Here is a 15,735-nt window from a genome sequence, read left to right as displayed (position 1 = left end):
GTTTGTTGTTTTGGAGGATGGACCTTTGGACCCGGTGGGATGCTTTGGATCTATGGTTGCTAACCGTGCCTGGGGCACAGTGGTACTTCCAAAGTTTTTTGGATTTGGATCAGAATCAAGTTGGGCTTGTACCAGTCCGGCAACATCTTTTTTCAGAGGGGGATGTGGAGTCCTTTCATCTGGCGATGCCCACCTTAGTGGAGTGTGCTTAAGTACAGCATTGGGCAACTCATGGTACGGAGTTTGAGCAGATGGACCCCATCTTTTCTACAGAGTCTTTACATCTTGCGATGCCAACCTTTCCAGAGGATGCTTCTTTTCAGCATTTGGCAACTCTTGTTAAAGAGTTTGAGCAGATGGACCCAGAGGGTTCTAGTGATGAGGAGGAGCAGTCCTTCTCCCAGGATTGATTATCTACAGGATCTGATCTTGATTGGTTTTGAAGTTTTTCATACCTTCTCTAGACTGGATACACGACATATGACTTCAGGGAGTGTTCTTACACTTGGGTTTGACACCATTATTTGGAGCACCACGTCGCACCTACTTGGTTGTTTTCTTCCAGAGGAGCGGTGTACCTGGCAGCTTGTTCTGTTGCTTTTGTTCCTAAGTTGCTCAAGAGATTGCTTGTGAAGCTTTCCTAGTACCTATTTCTGCGGTCTTTCATCTATGATCGAGGACAGCGTCTTTGGCTTCTTGGAGTTCACTCAGCATCCAGTGTTGAGAGGCGGTGTTAGACATCATCATCCCCTTGCTGTTGGCTTCTTGTGTGGTGTCCTTTTTAGCCTTTAGGGCTAACCATGTTAGCTAGAGGGGCTAGTCACCCCTCACACTATTTACCCATATTTTTTCCCATTTTATGGAGTCTTGGACATTTATCCTAGTCGTGGGATGCTAGTCAGCTGCCTCTACATAGGCATATATATAGCCGGGCATACCCTCACTCCTTTTCATTGCTTAGCATTGTTTGCTGTAGTCCTTCACACACGAGGCCTTCTCCCCTCTTGCTCGGGACTTGTATTCTTGTATTGAGAGCAAGTATACACCTGTGTTTCCTCTCCGTCTCTCTCTCTCACTCTCTCTCTTGTGTTTCCACTTTCCATCTTCTATTGTGCATTCTATCAACGTGCACACCCAGTAGGTGTACAAGTGACATGGCATTCTTAGCATCCATAAGCATTAAGCACGACATTTAAGCATTAATCCATTTTGTCACAGCATGTACAGCAGTGTGAGGGGTTGTTAACAGCACCTCCAGCAAATACATAAAGCATTAAAGACATTTAGAGCATTTATCACATCAGGTCGGGACCTAGAAACCAGCCGACAGCATTTAATAGAGATTTTCCAGCGTTTATAAGTTGTGGAGACCTAGCCGACAGTAGCCTTCTGCTCAACCAACAGGCAGCATATCATATATAAGCAAAAGCGCATCAATCATTCATCTAATCTGGCATCTTCTCAACGTTTCCTTCCTAGGGAGCATAGTTGCCATGTGTTTCATGAAACGCGTTTCATAAACGTTTCTTTCAAATCCCAAACGTTTCATACAAAACAGGGGGATTACAGGCCCCAAAATTTATATATAAGTTTATAATATGTAAAAAAATATGTTGCCTTCATTGCAAAACAATATTAAATATGCATCATTTACACATTAAAACATGTTTTCAAGTTAAAACTAAAGAATTTGGGTTAAAAACGCTTAAATCATACAGTTCCCAGGTGGACACGAATGAAACACATTTCATTCGTGTGAAATGTTTACGAAACGTTTCGTTTCATTCAAACTGAATGAAACGCGTTTCATTACAACTATGCTAGGGAGCAAGGGGAGTCAACAGTTCAGCATTCAGCATCATCAGCAGCATAATCAATCAGCATTCAATTCATCCTCCTGCCTCCTACATAGAGGAAAGCCAGCATTCCAAGGGTGAACCTCAGCATTGGAGAAGGAAACATTCATTCAGCATATCTCTCTCTTCCCGAGATAGATATTTATCTAGAACAAACACAAACCTATTTATAGATCTTCATGGTAACCGTTCATTTAAGCATTGCATTGCATTGACACCATTGTCTATCTCTTGAGTATAATTAAGTGCAGTTTGGTTAAGCCTAAGGTTGTTTTACTACGATCAATCCCCCGCATGTCATTCTGGTATCTGAGCTTTACAGGGTAAGCAGGCTTAGTTCATGTTCATTCCATAAGTCATTCATCATGTTAGTCGCTTCCGCTTAGTTAAATCCAGTTCTCAAGATCTTGCAGGCCATCCTTGGGGTTTTTCCCTTAGGCATGCATCAATAACCCATCCATCTGCATTCTTGCATAGCATATAGGGTTGCATATGGCTTGCATCAGCATGGTAGTCATCCTAACAGTCAATCTAGCATCTTGCATCTCCAAGGCATACAGGTTTTACCCATGCGTTTTCTGGGGAAGAATGACATCCATCATCAAAGGAGTAAATGGAGTTTTTGGGCTTCCACTGGTAGCAAGGGGTTCTCTTCCACATAAGAAGACAGAAGTTTGCTCCAACATTGCCTCAGGAGTCAAGAGGTTCAAAGGTTCAAGAACGACGGAGATGGTGTGTGGAAGAATTCCACAAACAAGTCAGTGGTGATTCAGGTATTTCCAAGCAGATCTATCATCATTTGCCATGCAGTTCCTGCAGTGGGGAAGTCTTTGGGTCAAAGGATTCAACTCCTACAGTTGACCTCAATCCCAGCAGAAGAAGTCAAAGTTGGGCAGTGGTTTTAGTAGAGGAGGATCAGCAAAGGAGTCAAAAGGTTGCCAGGTGTACCACCCAGCAACAATTTAGCACAGAATAATGTCACGTGCACACCCAGTAGATGGACATGTGACATGGCATTCTTAGCATCCATAAGTACTAAGCAAGACATTTAAAAACTAATCCATTTTATCACAGCATGTACAGCAGGGTAAGGGGCTGTTAATAGCACCTACAACAGCAGGTACATAAAGCAATAAAGGCATTTAGAGCATTTATCACATCATGTCGGGGCCTAGGAATCAGCCGACAGCATTTAATAGGGCTTTTCTAGCATTTATGAGTCATGGAGACTTGGCCGATAGCAGCCTTCTGCCCAACCACTAGCAACATATCATATATGAGATAAAGCGCATCAATCATTCATCTAATATGGCATCTTCTCAGCGTTACCTTCCTAGGGAGCAAGGGGAGTCAACAGTTCAGCATTCAGCATCATCAGCAGCATAATCAATCAACATACAGTTAGCATTTAATTCATCCTCCTACCTCCTACATAGAGGAAAGCCAGCATTCCAAGGGTGGACCTCAGCATTGGAGAAGGGAACATTCAGTTAGCATCAGCATTCAGCATCTCTCTCTCTTTTCGAGATAGATATTTATCTAGGACAAGCATAGATCTATTTATAGATCTTCATTGTAACCATTCATTTAATATAGCTCCATTGCATTGCATTGACACCATTGTTTATCTCTTATGCATAATTAAGTGCAATTTAGTTAAGCCTAAGGTTGTTTTACTACGATCAATCCCCCGTATGTCACACTAGATGGGGGGGACCATGGCAAGCGCAAGCCTAGCCCATGGTAGGACCCATCGCCCGGACCTTCCTCAAATTAACAAGAACCTTCCACGGCCTCTTCTTCAGCTCCCACCCATTGATCCACATTACCTCTATCCCTAGTTCTCGCTAACGCCAAATTCCTCGAGCCACGGAGGCCGCCCAACTCCATTGCACCTATGGGCAAAGCCAGCTGCCATGCATCAATAATCTAATGATCTCAACTCTCCACAAAAAGGGATGTAAAGAAAATGTGGAAGAAAGCAGCAAAGAGAGTCGAAGAAAGCAGTCGAGTTAAAGAAAACTTCAAGTTGGATGAGTACACACACAAGGACTGTGGACACACCTTCCGCTCATTGCCCATGCACATCACCTGCATATTTCACTACCAGCATTACATTTTCTTTTATATCTCACATCTCATGGCACACACAAACACATGCACCTGCAACTAACCTCGTCAACACCAACCCTCCACGTACACACCTCTGGATGGGGGGACCATGGCGGATGCAAGACCAGCCCATGGTACGACCCATCACTTGGAGAACCCTCAACCTTGCAAGTACCTCCTAAGAGCTTCAATGCAGGCAACCTTTGCTTCAACTCAAATTCAACACCAACAAAACCTCGCCCTAGCTGACGTATTCACCAAAGTCCAATGTCTAGGCATCACACCATGAACTCAAGGTATAATATCATATCGCACCAAGAAAAAGCTTCATAAAATTTAGAGATTCAAAGAGATGCAGACCTATAGACCCTCGATAAAACCCTGAAGCTTTGAGGTCAAACAGCAGCTGGGTGAGAGTGGGCAGCTGGACGAACTGGATGAAGGATGTAGGCAACTTGGTCGGGTGCAGGCCCGCGAGCTACTTCAAGCGATGGCATGGCAACTGAGACAATGACGAACTGAGACGGCGACGGCGACGGCGACGGCAACTGAGATGGAGACAGACGGATGAGACGGACATGGAGACGGCGACAGCACGGCACGGCGACCTGAGACGGCAATGGTAGCTGAGAGGAGACGGCGAGACAGGGACGTGACGAAGGAGCTGAAGCCGCACGAAAAATGACCACTTGCCACGTAAGCCCAAGAGTGGGCTGAGCGCCACCCACTGGCTGGGCGGCGTTGGCTCTCCCTACACTACTGCCACCTAGTCAACTAGCAGAAAGGGGTGGAGGTGTTTCTCCCCAAACTAGCACCACCAAGGGAGGCTAAGCAGAGGGATGGCATGAAACTCGGCCAGAAACTTGCGCAGAGTCAGGGCTGGAAATCTGCAGCGCACTGTCAGAAGGCAGCAAATCGCGAGCAGCTCGACAGGTAGCTCCAGGAGAAACAAGCTCTGGTATCAAATGTTGGAAAGCCACAGCCACATAGAGAGAGTTAGGGTTTCAGCTGACAGCCACACAGAGCTGGAGATGGACACAGTACACAAATGTTGAGAGTGAGAATCAGCGGAGGTGATAGAGTCAACCTAAAACATATATCCATCCATCATAATAATATGAAAGTACAAAGCAATAGATAGAGTGTCCTTTCACACACTCGGTATCCAAGGGGAAAAACCACATGGGAAAAAGTGCCCTTGGTTAGGTCCTGTTCACACATAGCACTACCATAAGCGTACATTTGCCTTCAGAAAGCACACCCTATGTGGTATGGATGCTTTGACAAGAGAGTGTTAAAATGATAACCAAATCATGCTTGGCTATATGTCTTAATGCTGAGGCTATCTATCCAAACATGCATTGTGAGTCCTCATTCTTGATCTCTGAGTTTATTTCACGCCTCCACATATAACCCCACAATCATGCACGACCAAACCACAATGAAGAGCTCTTCACAAATATATAAGCAATACCGACCAAAATCATGAAAATTGAAATGAAGATGTGTTCATGTTAAGTAACACTTGAATGTTTTAGCAACTCACCAGCATGCGCCCTGTATTGGCTTGATTTAATAGGTCTTTTGCATGTGTTGCAGGATACCTACAAAAACACCTGATGTTTTCTTAGTGTTCTCAGCTCTCAAGAATACATAAGCTAAAGGTCTAATTTTGACACATCAGAAACTTTGGTTTACCTCTCCAATAGACAATCCGATGTCTCCACAAAAATGCATAAAATTATAACACTCTGTCATGGTTATTTCAGAAGCATTATCTCCACCTTCCTAATTTCTATCAACAAACATGGGCAAGTGCCTCCTCTAATAGGGGTGATCAAAACCTAATCAAAGCTTGTTGTTATATAATCATCTCCCACCCATAATCATTTTTGCAAAAGAGTACAAGATGGACACAAAGAACTGGCATGGTGAGCTCATAGCTCCAATCCTAGAGCAGCCCAACCTTGCAGCCAATTAAGCCAGATCCAAACCCTTGTTGGATAAAGCTTAACAATAAGCCCATCCTATGTCAATTCCAATAAAAATCGTCCCAAAGGAGGCTTTTTTGCGCTAATTCCCAAGGGTGTACTTAAGCTAAGGACACCCTAGGGCCCACAAAAGGTCCCAATCACGATGAAGCCACTTTACACTTTATTGCCCTTATCCTGGGTCAGTTAAGGCTTAGTCCTGATGTCAATTTTGTAACCATAGGGACAATACTTTTCTGCACCATTGATTGACTCAACTTTGTTACTCAAATTACTCTAGCAAGTTTGCCCATTTTTAATGCCACATTGTATTGATGCCAAGGACAATCCATAAGTAATTATTAGTGCATAATTGGAGTATGTAAACCCTCTATGGAGAGACCATGCGATCCATCTCAACAACCAACAAGTGTCTACTCTTTATGAGCCCAAATGCATGGATGAGAACAAAAGAGCACTACCAGGTTTCCAAAACTATGTTCCCTCAGTACTAACCGACCAGCTGAAACGCGGCATGTATGTGGAGAGGGCAGGCTACTAACTCTGCTAGAATGGCACAGAATCACTCTATCCAGCTCCAACCTAGTGATGTGAGGTCAACTGCTCCAATACATCACTGCTGGTTGGAGTAATAAGTCAAGAAGGAGGGCTTCCATTGGACCTGCTGAAAATGTGTGTGAAAAAATTATGCCTCTAGGCCTGTTGGAGATGCATATACCCTCGACAATCTTGCCTGTGTTGCAGGTTTCACATGAAATTCTGAACATGATAATGAAATGCCTAAGAACATGTACATCCTTCAATGTTGCAAGTGGAAGCTTGGAGTAGTATCATTTACTTGATTAGAGCACAAATTCAGCATTCAAAATTGACGATCTGCATATGAACAAATGAAAAAGAAAGTACACTGTATTGGGTCCCAAATAACCCTCTAAAGAGCGCCCACCATGAAGGTGTATTTGCTTGTATTGCTCTGTTGGGCAGCACCTGGGGCTTGTGTTAATCCTCCTGGAGACCTCCTACATGCTACGTTTAGGTAAACGCTGCTGGTCCCCTAGCTTCAGACCTTCCTTGAATTTTCCTGCCTGTGGACTGCCCACGGCATATGCACAAGCCTGTGGAACCTTGCAAAGACTTCATATCCTTGGGAAAGGACCTAGAGCACCCTTAAATAGGGGCTATGATGAAACTCACCTGGGTAGGTGTGAGCACTTCTTGGACACCGTAAATGTCATGTGCACACACATGTACATGCTTCTCACAGAGGCTAACCCTAAGGAGGCAACAAGATAAAGAAGAGAAGATCAGAACTGAATCAGAATTTAGGAGCATGTTATGCTGTCTTGGCAGGAGGATATCTGATGGAAGAGGTAGTGTTGCTGTCGGCCAGCATAAGAATAGACTAATGAGCCTGTCGGCTGCATATCACATGATTTATTGGGCTTGAACCTGGCCAACCAGCAGTCAGCCAGACCATCGGTGATTTTCCAGCCTATAAATACGCATGTTTGCTTGCTCATTGTTGTATTCATTCACTCCACTAGGGAGTGGGTCCAGCATTAGGATGATTTTGGGTGTATTCCACCTTTTATGAAAGGCAGCATATGGCTGTAGATCTAGAGTACCTTTTTGTACTATATGAATATACTGAATTTCCAGCTCTCTCTCTCTCTCTCTCCTCTCCCTTCTGTCTGCGTTTTTGCATCAGCATGTTCTAGATGGTGTTTAGGGCTGAAAGAAGACTCCTAGAGCTTCCGCGTGTTACAGTAAAATAGATGAACACTTAAAACACTTAATGGAGAATGAACAACACCAAACAATAGACAATGCTGAAAATAGAATGGCACAATGAACACCACCACTAGGACTGGAACCGGCTGACCCTCCCCTCAATATTGTAGTATTTTCTTGTACAATTCCATGGATTTTTCAAGCCAAGCTTGTCATGAACGAAGGAAATGATTACAAAATACCAAACATGGTTTTGCCGGTGATGAAAACCATTGAAGTAGAATGGTCACAGCCACTCCCTCAAAGAACATGAACATTGTCATTCCAAGACCACACACAAGCAGACACTCTCGTACTTGAGCCTAGCTCTCTCAACCACAGTGACCAAGAGTGTTGGTTCTCCTAGAACAGGCACCGTAGGACACTGTTTGGGTAAAGGCATTATGCCCACCCTTATAGTGTGTACAAGCCCATAAGTTTTATAGTACATAGTACACTTAGTACTTTTAATGTACTAAGTGCACTATGTGTACTAGAGCAAATATACATGTGTGATAGGGGAGTCACACACTCATACTTTGACTTATCCCCACATGTCTCTCTCTCTCTCTCCCTTCTTCTCTGTGTGTGTCTCCCACATGAAACCCTAACTCTCTCCCTTCAACTGGTATCAGAGCTCTGTGCACAATTGTCGATTCTAGACCCATCACTCTCGTCTTCTAATCTAAGTCTTAGCAGCAGCTGCAGTGCGCACTCCATGATATTCAGCCTGAGGTAACTGTGCAAAGTCAACAAGCAACAGCATGTGACAGGCTGAGGAAACCAGCCGCTGGAAGAGAGAGCGAGAAGGCGCCAGCTAATAGAACAGGCCGGGATAAGAACCAGCACGGCTGGGCAACGGGTCACTCAAGGACAGACTGGGCAACGGGCCAGGCTGGGCGAGCACGACCCGCCACCATCCGTGTGCAGTCCGCCACCATCGGCCAGCAATCCGCCTAGCCAAAGCCGATGCAGTCCCGCCACCATTTGTGTGCAGCCTGCCAGCAGTCCACCACGCTGCCGCCGCCGACCATCAGCCTACATCCACCAGCCTCAAGTGGCGCACTTCTGCCAAGCGGACCACCACCGCCGGTTGCCACCTACGTGCGTCTCCTCTGCTTGGCCATTGGTTGGGAGGCTTGATCCAGATACTGTACGAGGTATTTGCTTCAATTTTTTGGGATTTGCATGTCCATTTTCATCAATTGAGCAGGTACAGGTCCAAATGGCTCAGATTTTGAGCAAAATTGGCAACATTGGGTGACATTGGTCACATTCCGGGTCAATTTGCAGGAAATTGGATGTTAACATTTGGGGCTTTTGATGTAATTGTGCCATTGGGCATTCATACATGCTATATGATGTGAGCAATCTCACATTCGGGCCAAAATTGCAGGAAATTGGAATGTAAATCAAAGGGCTTTTGTACCAATTGGGTTGATTTGCATGCAGGCACTGGCATTTGATGCTTTGGGCAGATCCATGTGTTGATGCCTGTCAAGCACTCAATGTGCCAATAAATCAAGGGGCTTTTATGTATTGGATGTATATGTGGCCAGGGGGAAGCACTGTGAAGACTCTGGATGCCTTCATGTGCATTAATGTACCATTCATCATCAGAAATTGATCTTGAATCAAGGGGCTTTTCAAGATTTTGTGCTTGTTGAGCTTGGCAAAGCAGCAGGGAAGACTTTTATGCCTTGAACCCTCAGTAATCCACTTGCAGTCAAGGGGCTTTTGCCCAATTTCTGTCCGGGACTGTTGTATGCAGTGGTGAGAACTGTCAAGGTCTAATTTTCACTCATTTGGACAGCCAGGAGAGCATTTATTGCTACTGTACTTGCTGGTACAGATTTGGTACAACTTTGTACAAGTTTTGGCATGGTTGTACATTGATTTGAGTGAGGAAAAGGCTCATTTTCAGCTGCTGTACTTGCCGGTACAGGTTTGGTGCATCATTGGTAAGCACTTAGTACTGTTGTACAGTATTTTGGAAGGGGAACAGAGCACATCTAAGGTGCTGTCATAAATCTGCAGCAACCAGATTTTGGTGATTTTATCACATTCAGTGGGAGGAGAGTTGCATTCGTGCTTCCGCAGTGGGAGATAAACTTTGGGAGAACAACTGTGAGCACTTTGTGTGCTTTGGTGCAGTGTTTGCACATCTTGCAGGGAGTCAGGCATTGACTGTGACAAAGGTTGCATATTGCTATGGCAACCACAGGTGAGAGCTCTTCATTGCTTCACATCAAAAAGCTTGAAGGCTCACATAATTATGACATTTGGCAAACCCAGTGCTATAATGTGTTGCTCCAGAAGAAGCAGCACAAGCCCATCAAAGAAAGGGGTGTAATGCCCGCTTCTCTTACTGCTGAAGAATGGGAAGATATGGATGAGCTGGCAAGATCTACCATCATGTTGTCTATGTCAGACTCTTTACTTTTCAGCATACGTGAAGAGAAGACAGCTTGGAGAATGTGGCAAAGATTGCAGGACTTGTATGCCCAGCAAAGTGCCTCAAGCAAAGTGTATTGGTTGAAGAAACTCATAGGTCTTCAAATGAAGGAAGGGGCGTCTATGACAGCCCATCTAAATGAGTTTAATGGTGTTGTCAGCCAGGTCATCAATCAAAAGTTGGCAATGGACGATGAGTTCAAAGCCACCTTTCTCTTATGCACTTTGCCAGAGAGTTGGGACACATTCAGGACAGCCACCAGCAATTCAAATGCTATGCTGTCATATGCAGATGTGGAGGGTGCTCTCCTTCAAGAGGAGATGAACAGGAAGAATAACTCTGTTGGAAAGTCCAATGCAATGAATGCACGTGGGAGATCCCAGCAAAGGGGTAAAAGCCAAGAACAAGGAAGGAGCGAGTCCCGCTCCAAAAAGGATTTGGAATGCCATTATTGTGGCAAGAAGGGACATTTCAAAAAGCAATGCTACAAACGGAAGAATGATCAAAAGGAAAAGGGCAAAGGCAAAGACAAAGACAAAGATGAAGCCAAAGATGCAAAGCCAAAGGGCAAAAGTGGAGTCAAGATTGAAGAAGTCAATGTGTCACATGCAGGTGACAGTGAGGATGAAGTCCTATTCATGTCTTCACTTGATGCCCATTCACTCCATGCAGGAGATGGTCATGGTATGCACTCATGGATCATTGATTCAAGTGCCTCCTTTCATGTCACAGGTTGCAGAGACTTGTTTGTCAGGTATACTGCTGGCAATGAAGGAGTAGTTATTTGGGTGACAACCATGCATGCCAGATTCTTGGCAGAGGTGATGTGAGGCTCGTGTTTTCAGATGGCTCACAACTTATGCTCCATGATGTCAGGTATGTGCCTGAGATCAAGAAGAACCTGTTTTCTACTGGACAGCTTGATGATGCTGGTTATGTTACCACGTTTGGTAATGGAAAGTGGAAGATTAGTAAGGGCTCACTGGTTGTTGCCAGAGGCTCTAAGGTGGACACTCTTTACTTCATGCATGCTGGTGTTTGTCACCATGCTAATGTAAATGCAACCGAGCTGCCGGAAATCTCTATGTGGCATAGCCGGTTGGGACACATGAGTGTCAAAGGAATGGAGCAATTGTCTCATTTTGGTTACTTGCCTTCTCTAAAGTTCTCAAGTTTTCAGTTTTGTGAGCATTGTATATATGGCAGGCAACTCCAGTGCCCCCACAAGAAAGCTCTTGGACAGAAAGATGCTCAGTTAGAGCTTGTGCATACAGATGTATGTGAGATGCCTCAGCTTTCTTTGGGAGGGGCAAAATATTTTGTGTCTTTTATTGATGATGCCACACGCAAGGTGTGGGTTTATCCTCTTCGTTTGAAGAGTGATACATTCTCAGTGTTGCTCATGTTGAGAATCAAACTGGCAAAACACTGAAGGCTTTGCGTTCCGACAATGGTGGAGAGTATATGTCCAAACAGTTTCAGGACTTTTGTGATGCTAAAGGCATCAAGAGGGAGCTCTCTACTCCTTATGATCCTCCACAAAACGGGACAGCAAAGAGGATGAACAGGACCATTCAGGAGAAGGTCCATTCTATGTTGTCACATGCTGCGTTACCTCATGGTTTTTGGGCTGAAGCTATTATGACAGACGTTCATCTTATAAACAGGTCACCTAACACGAGGCTTAATGTGAAAGTGCCAGAGGAAGTATGGACAAGGAAGCCTCCGTCCTACAAGCACTTGAGAGTGTTTGGTTGCGTTGCGTACGTGCACATACGCAGGGAAATACGTACCAAACTTGATCCTAACTCTCACAAATGCATATTCCTAGGATATGGTGACAGAGGTGAAATGGGATATAGACTTTGGGATCCAGTGAATAGAAAGATTATACGCAGCAATGATGTCATTTTTTATGAAACATGCATGTATAAGGAGCCTGCAAGGCAACAGGAGCCTGGCAGAGTCATCTTTGATGATGATGGACATCATGGACAACAACCAAGGGCTGTAAATCAGCCATTACAGCAACAAAACCAGCCCTTAAATGGTGCTGAAAATGGTCCAAATGGACAGCCAGAGATGGCAGAAGATATCCCTATGGATATCCCACAGTTAGAGGAGATACCGGGCATGATCTTTCAACCTTATGGCATGGAACAGGAGCCACCAATAGGTGATATGCAGGCTGGACAGCAACCTGCAAATGATGATCATTGGGTACGGAGGTCCACAAGACCCTCCAGACCCCCTGACAGGTTTGTTCCAGGGGTTGACTACTTGATGCTCACTGACTGTGGTGAGCCCTCATGTTATATGGAGGCTTTACAGAGGGCAGACAAGGCTCTTTGGGAGCGTGCTATGAAGTCAGAGATGGATTCTCTGCACAAAAATGGAACATGGAAGTTGGTGCATTTGCCTACAGGCAAGAAGGTTTTGCCATGCAAGTGGGTTTACAAGCTCAAAGTTGCACCTGATGCAAAGCCAAGATACAAAGCCAAGTTAGTGGCTAAGGGCTTCAAGCAGGAATATGGTGTGGACTTTGATGAGATCTTCTCTCCAATGGTCAAAATGACCACACTTAGAGCTGTATTAGCTTTGGTTGCTCATGATGATCTGGATTTGATTCAGATGGATGTGAAGACTGCTCATGATGATCTGGATTTGATTCAGATGGATGTGAAGACTGCTTTTCTTCACGGTGATCTCCATGAGGAGATATATATGCAACAGCCAGAGGGTTATGCAGTGAATGGAAAGGAGAAGCTTGTATGCAAGCTGAAAAAGAGTCTTTATGGGCTCAAACAGGCACCAAGGGAATGGTATCATAAATTTGATACATTCATGAAATCCCAAGATTTCAGGAGGAGTGACATAGATCACTGCTTATACACCAAGAAAGCTTTGGATGGCAGTCTATTGATCCTCATCTTGTATGTTGATGATATGTTGATTGCCGGGAAATCTCGTAAAGAGATAGATGCCTTGAAGAAGAGGCTGCATCAGACCTTTGATATGAAGGATTTGGGTGATGCAAATCACATTTTGGGTATGCGGATACTTCGGGACAGAAATCAGCATGTGTTGTATTTGTCTCAGAAGGAATACATTGGCAAAGTTTTGCAGAGGTTCAATATGGAGGGGGGGAAGAAGACTAGTACTCCTTTGCCTCCATATGTGAAACTCAGTGCTATGGACAGCCCACAGTCGGATAGTGACAGGGCTGATATGGCCAAGATTCCGTATGCTTCAGCTTGTGGCAGTCTCATGTATGCCATGGTTGCTACCAGGCCAGACATTGCATTTGCAGTGGGAGTGGTTACTAGATACATGGCCAAACCTGGCAAGAAGCATTGGGAAGAAGTGAAAGGTGTCATGAGATACCTGAAGGGCACACAGGATATGTGCATCTGCTTTGGCAAAAAGGATGCATTAGTGTATGGTTACACGGATTCGGATTATGCCAGTCATCCAGATAACCGGAAGTCTACTACCGGTTATGTGTTTACATTCACAGGAGGTGCTGTGTCATGGATATCCAGGATGCAGAAGTGCACTGCCTTATCTACTACAGAGGCCGAGTATATTGCAGCCACAGAGGCTTGCAAGGAGGCATTATGGCTATCTCGGTTAGTGGTTGATTTGGGTTATACTGGGGATATTCCATTGTTGCATTGTGACAGTCAGAGTGCCATCCAGTTGGCAAAGAACCCTGTCTTTCATGCAAGGACGAAGCATGTGGATGTGAAGTATCACTTCATCAGAGAGGTGATAGAGAACAAGCTGATTCAGCTTGTCAAGATTCATACGGATGACAACCCGGCTGATCTGTTGACAAAGAGTTTGCCTCCAGAGCGGTTTGCTCATTGCAGACACTTGATGGGCATTGGATGAGGCCAGTTTCAGCCTTGATATGGCCTTGTATATTATCATGTACATGCTGATTTTTCTTTTCCTTCATTTAAGGGCACTTTGCCTTTAAGTGGGAGGTTGTTGGGGTAAAGGCATTATGCCCACCCTTATAGTGTGTACAAGCCCATAAGTTTTATAGTACATAGTACACTTAGTACTTTTAATGTACTAAGTGCACTATGTGTACTAGAGCAAATATACATGTGTGATAGGGGAGTCACACACTCATACTTTGACTTATCCCCACATGTCTCTCTCTCTCTCTCTCTCCCTTCTTCTCTGTGTGTGTCTCCCACATGAAACCCTAACTCTCTCCCTTCAGACACTCCCGGGCACAACCAGAAATAGCAGCGGGGCCGTAGACGAATGTTGAACGCGTCAACAGCAGCAGCAGGTCTCATACAGGTGGCCAGCTCCTTTTTCTCTGCTCGCTGGCCATACAGGTGGGCAGCAGGTGGGCAGCTCTCCTCTTCTCTTCGCTGGCCGTACTCTGTAGTAGGTGGCTGAGCGCTGATCGTACAGCAAGTGCAGCAGATTCTTTCTTTGCTGGCCGTACAGGTGGACAGCACACTTCCTCTCTTTCTTCGCTGTCCGTACAACAGCAACAGTGTGGTGGCCGTACAGAAACAGTTGTTTTCCTTTGTCGGACATCAGGCCAAACAGCACCACAGCTCTCCTCTCTGTATTGTTCCTCAAGTACAGGCCGTACAGTGGTACAGCAGTCAGGCGGGTTCTTCTCTCTATTTTGCTCAGGTTGTAAAGAGGTACAGCAGCTGGGTCATTTCTTCTCCTCTCTTCACCACTCCCTCTTGGGCATTGGTTCAGGGGCTATGTTTGGAGGTATCAGAGATTGTTTTTGAGAGCTTTTCCGGGACTGTCTTGAGAGCCTTTTGAAAGCGGTTTTGGCACAGAATTCGGCGTTGGGATTGACACCGCACCGGGCTGTTGTAACCCTTTTATTCATCGGAATAAAGCACTGTGTTTTCATATCTTTGTTGGCATCTGAAGTGTCTGTCCATTGTGTTCCGGATTCCCGTCTGGTTTCATTGGTATTAGAGCACAGTTTCTTGCCTTTTCTATCTAGGTAAACAATCCTATGGCTATGGACAGGACCCAGAGTTGTGAGGAACACAAGGAGAGGATTAGAACTCTCGAGCACATGGTGGAACAATACGTCAGGATCATCAATGCACAGCTTCACCATCATAACTAGTTGACAAGGTAGCTTTGTCAAGAGCTTCAAGAAAAGGATGCAAATTTGAAGATGTACCGGGAAGATCCTCATGTGAGGATAGTTATGGAAAGCAAAAGGGTTATGGAGACTAGTGCTACAGATGTTTTTCTAGACCTAGCATCAGTACTGGAAATAAATCCCAGGAAGTTGGCTTTTCACTATCTTCTTCAGGAAGGGGATATTTTCCTTGATGCACGGGGCAAGTATCAAGTAAAGCCGGATCTGGGGTTGACTGAACCTCATCAGTCATTGGTTGCAGAGGAACTTCCCGGAAGAGAAAGATGGTTCCTGTTGTGGAACTGCCTATCGTTCTAGTGGGGACAGGCACTCTTTTAGAGAGGCGATGGCTTGGAAGATGTCTCGAAAGGAGCACAACAAACAGAAGATGCAAGTTCCTCTGATGGA

At 45.0% G+C, this 15,735-nt stretch overlaps 1 protein-coding gene across 15 annotated transcripts in view; it reads right to left on the bottom strand.

The window, feature by feature from the left end:
- LOC147635791 (SCA7 domain-containing protein SELMODRAFT_431321-like) overlaps positions 1 to 15,735 on the bottom strand; it is a 106,839-nt gene that overhangs the window by 49,045 nt on the left and 42,059 nt on the right. For all 15 annotated transcript variants that reach the window (XM_086803217.1, XM_086803212.1, XM_086803203.1 and 12 more), the window contains one exon: positions 5,515 to 5,572. In XM_086803217.1, the coding sequence (XP_086659343.1) occupies positions 5,515 to 5,572 (58 nt within the window). The remainder of the gene's footprint in view (positions 1 to 5,514; positions 5,573 to 15,735) is intronic.

Source organism: Cibotium barometz, chromosome 9 (assembly GCF_041138505.1).
Source record: "Cibotium barometz isolate CiBa-2024 chromosome 9, ASM4113850v1, whole genome shotgun sequence".
Classification (NCBI taxonomy): Eukaryota; Viridiplantae; Streptophyta; class Polypodiopsida; order Cyatheales; family Cibotiaceae; genus Cibotium; species Cibotium barometz.
This window is presented reverse-complemented; position numbering and strand designations above follow the sequence as displayed.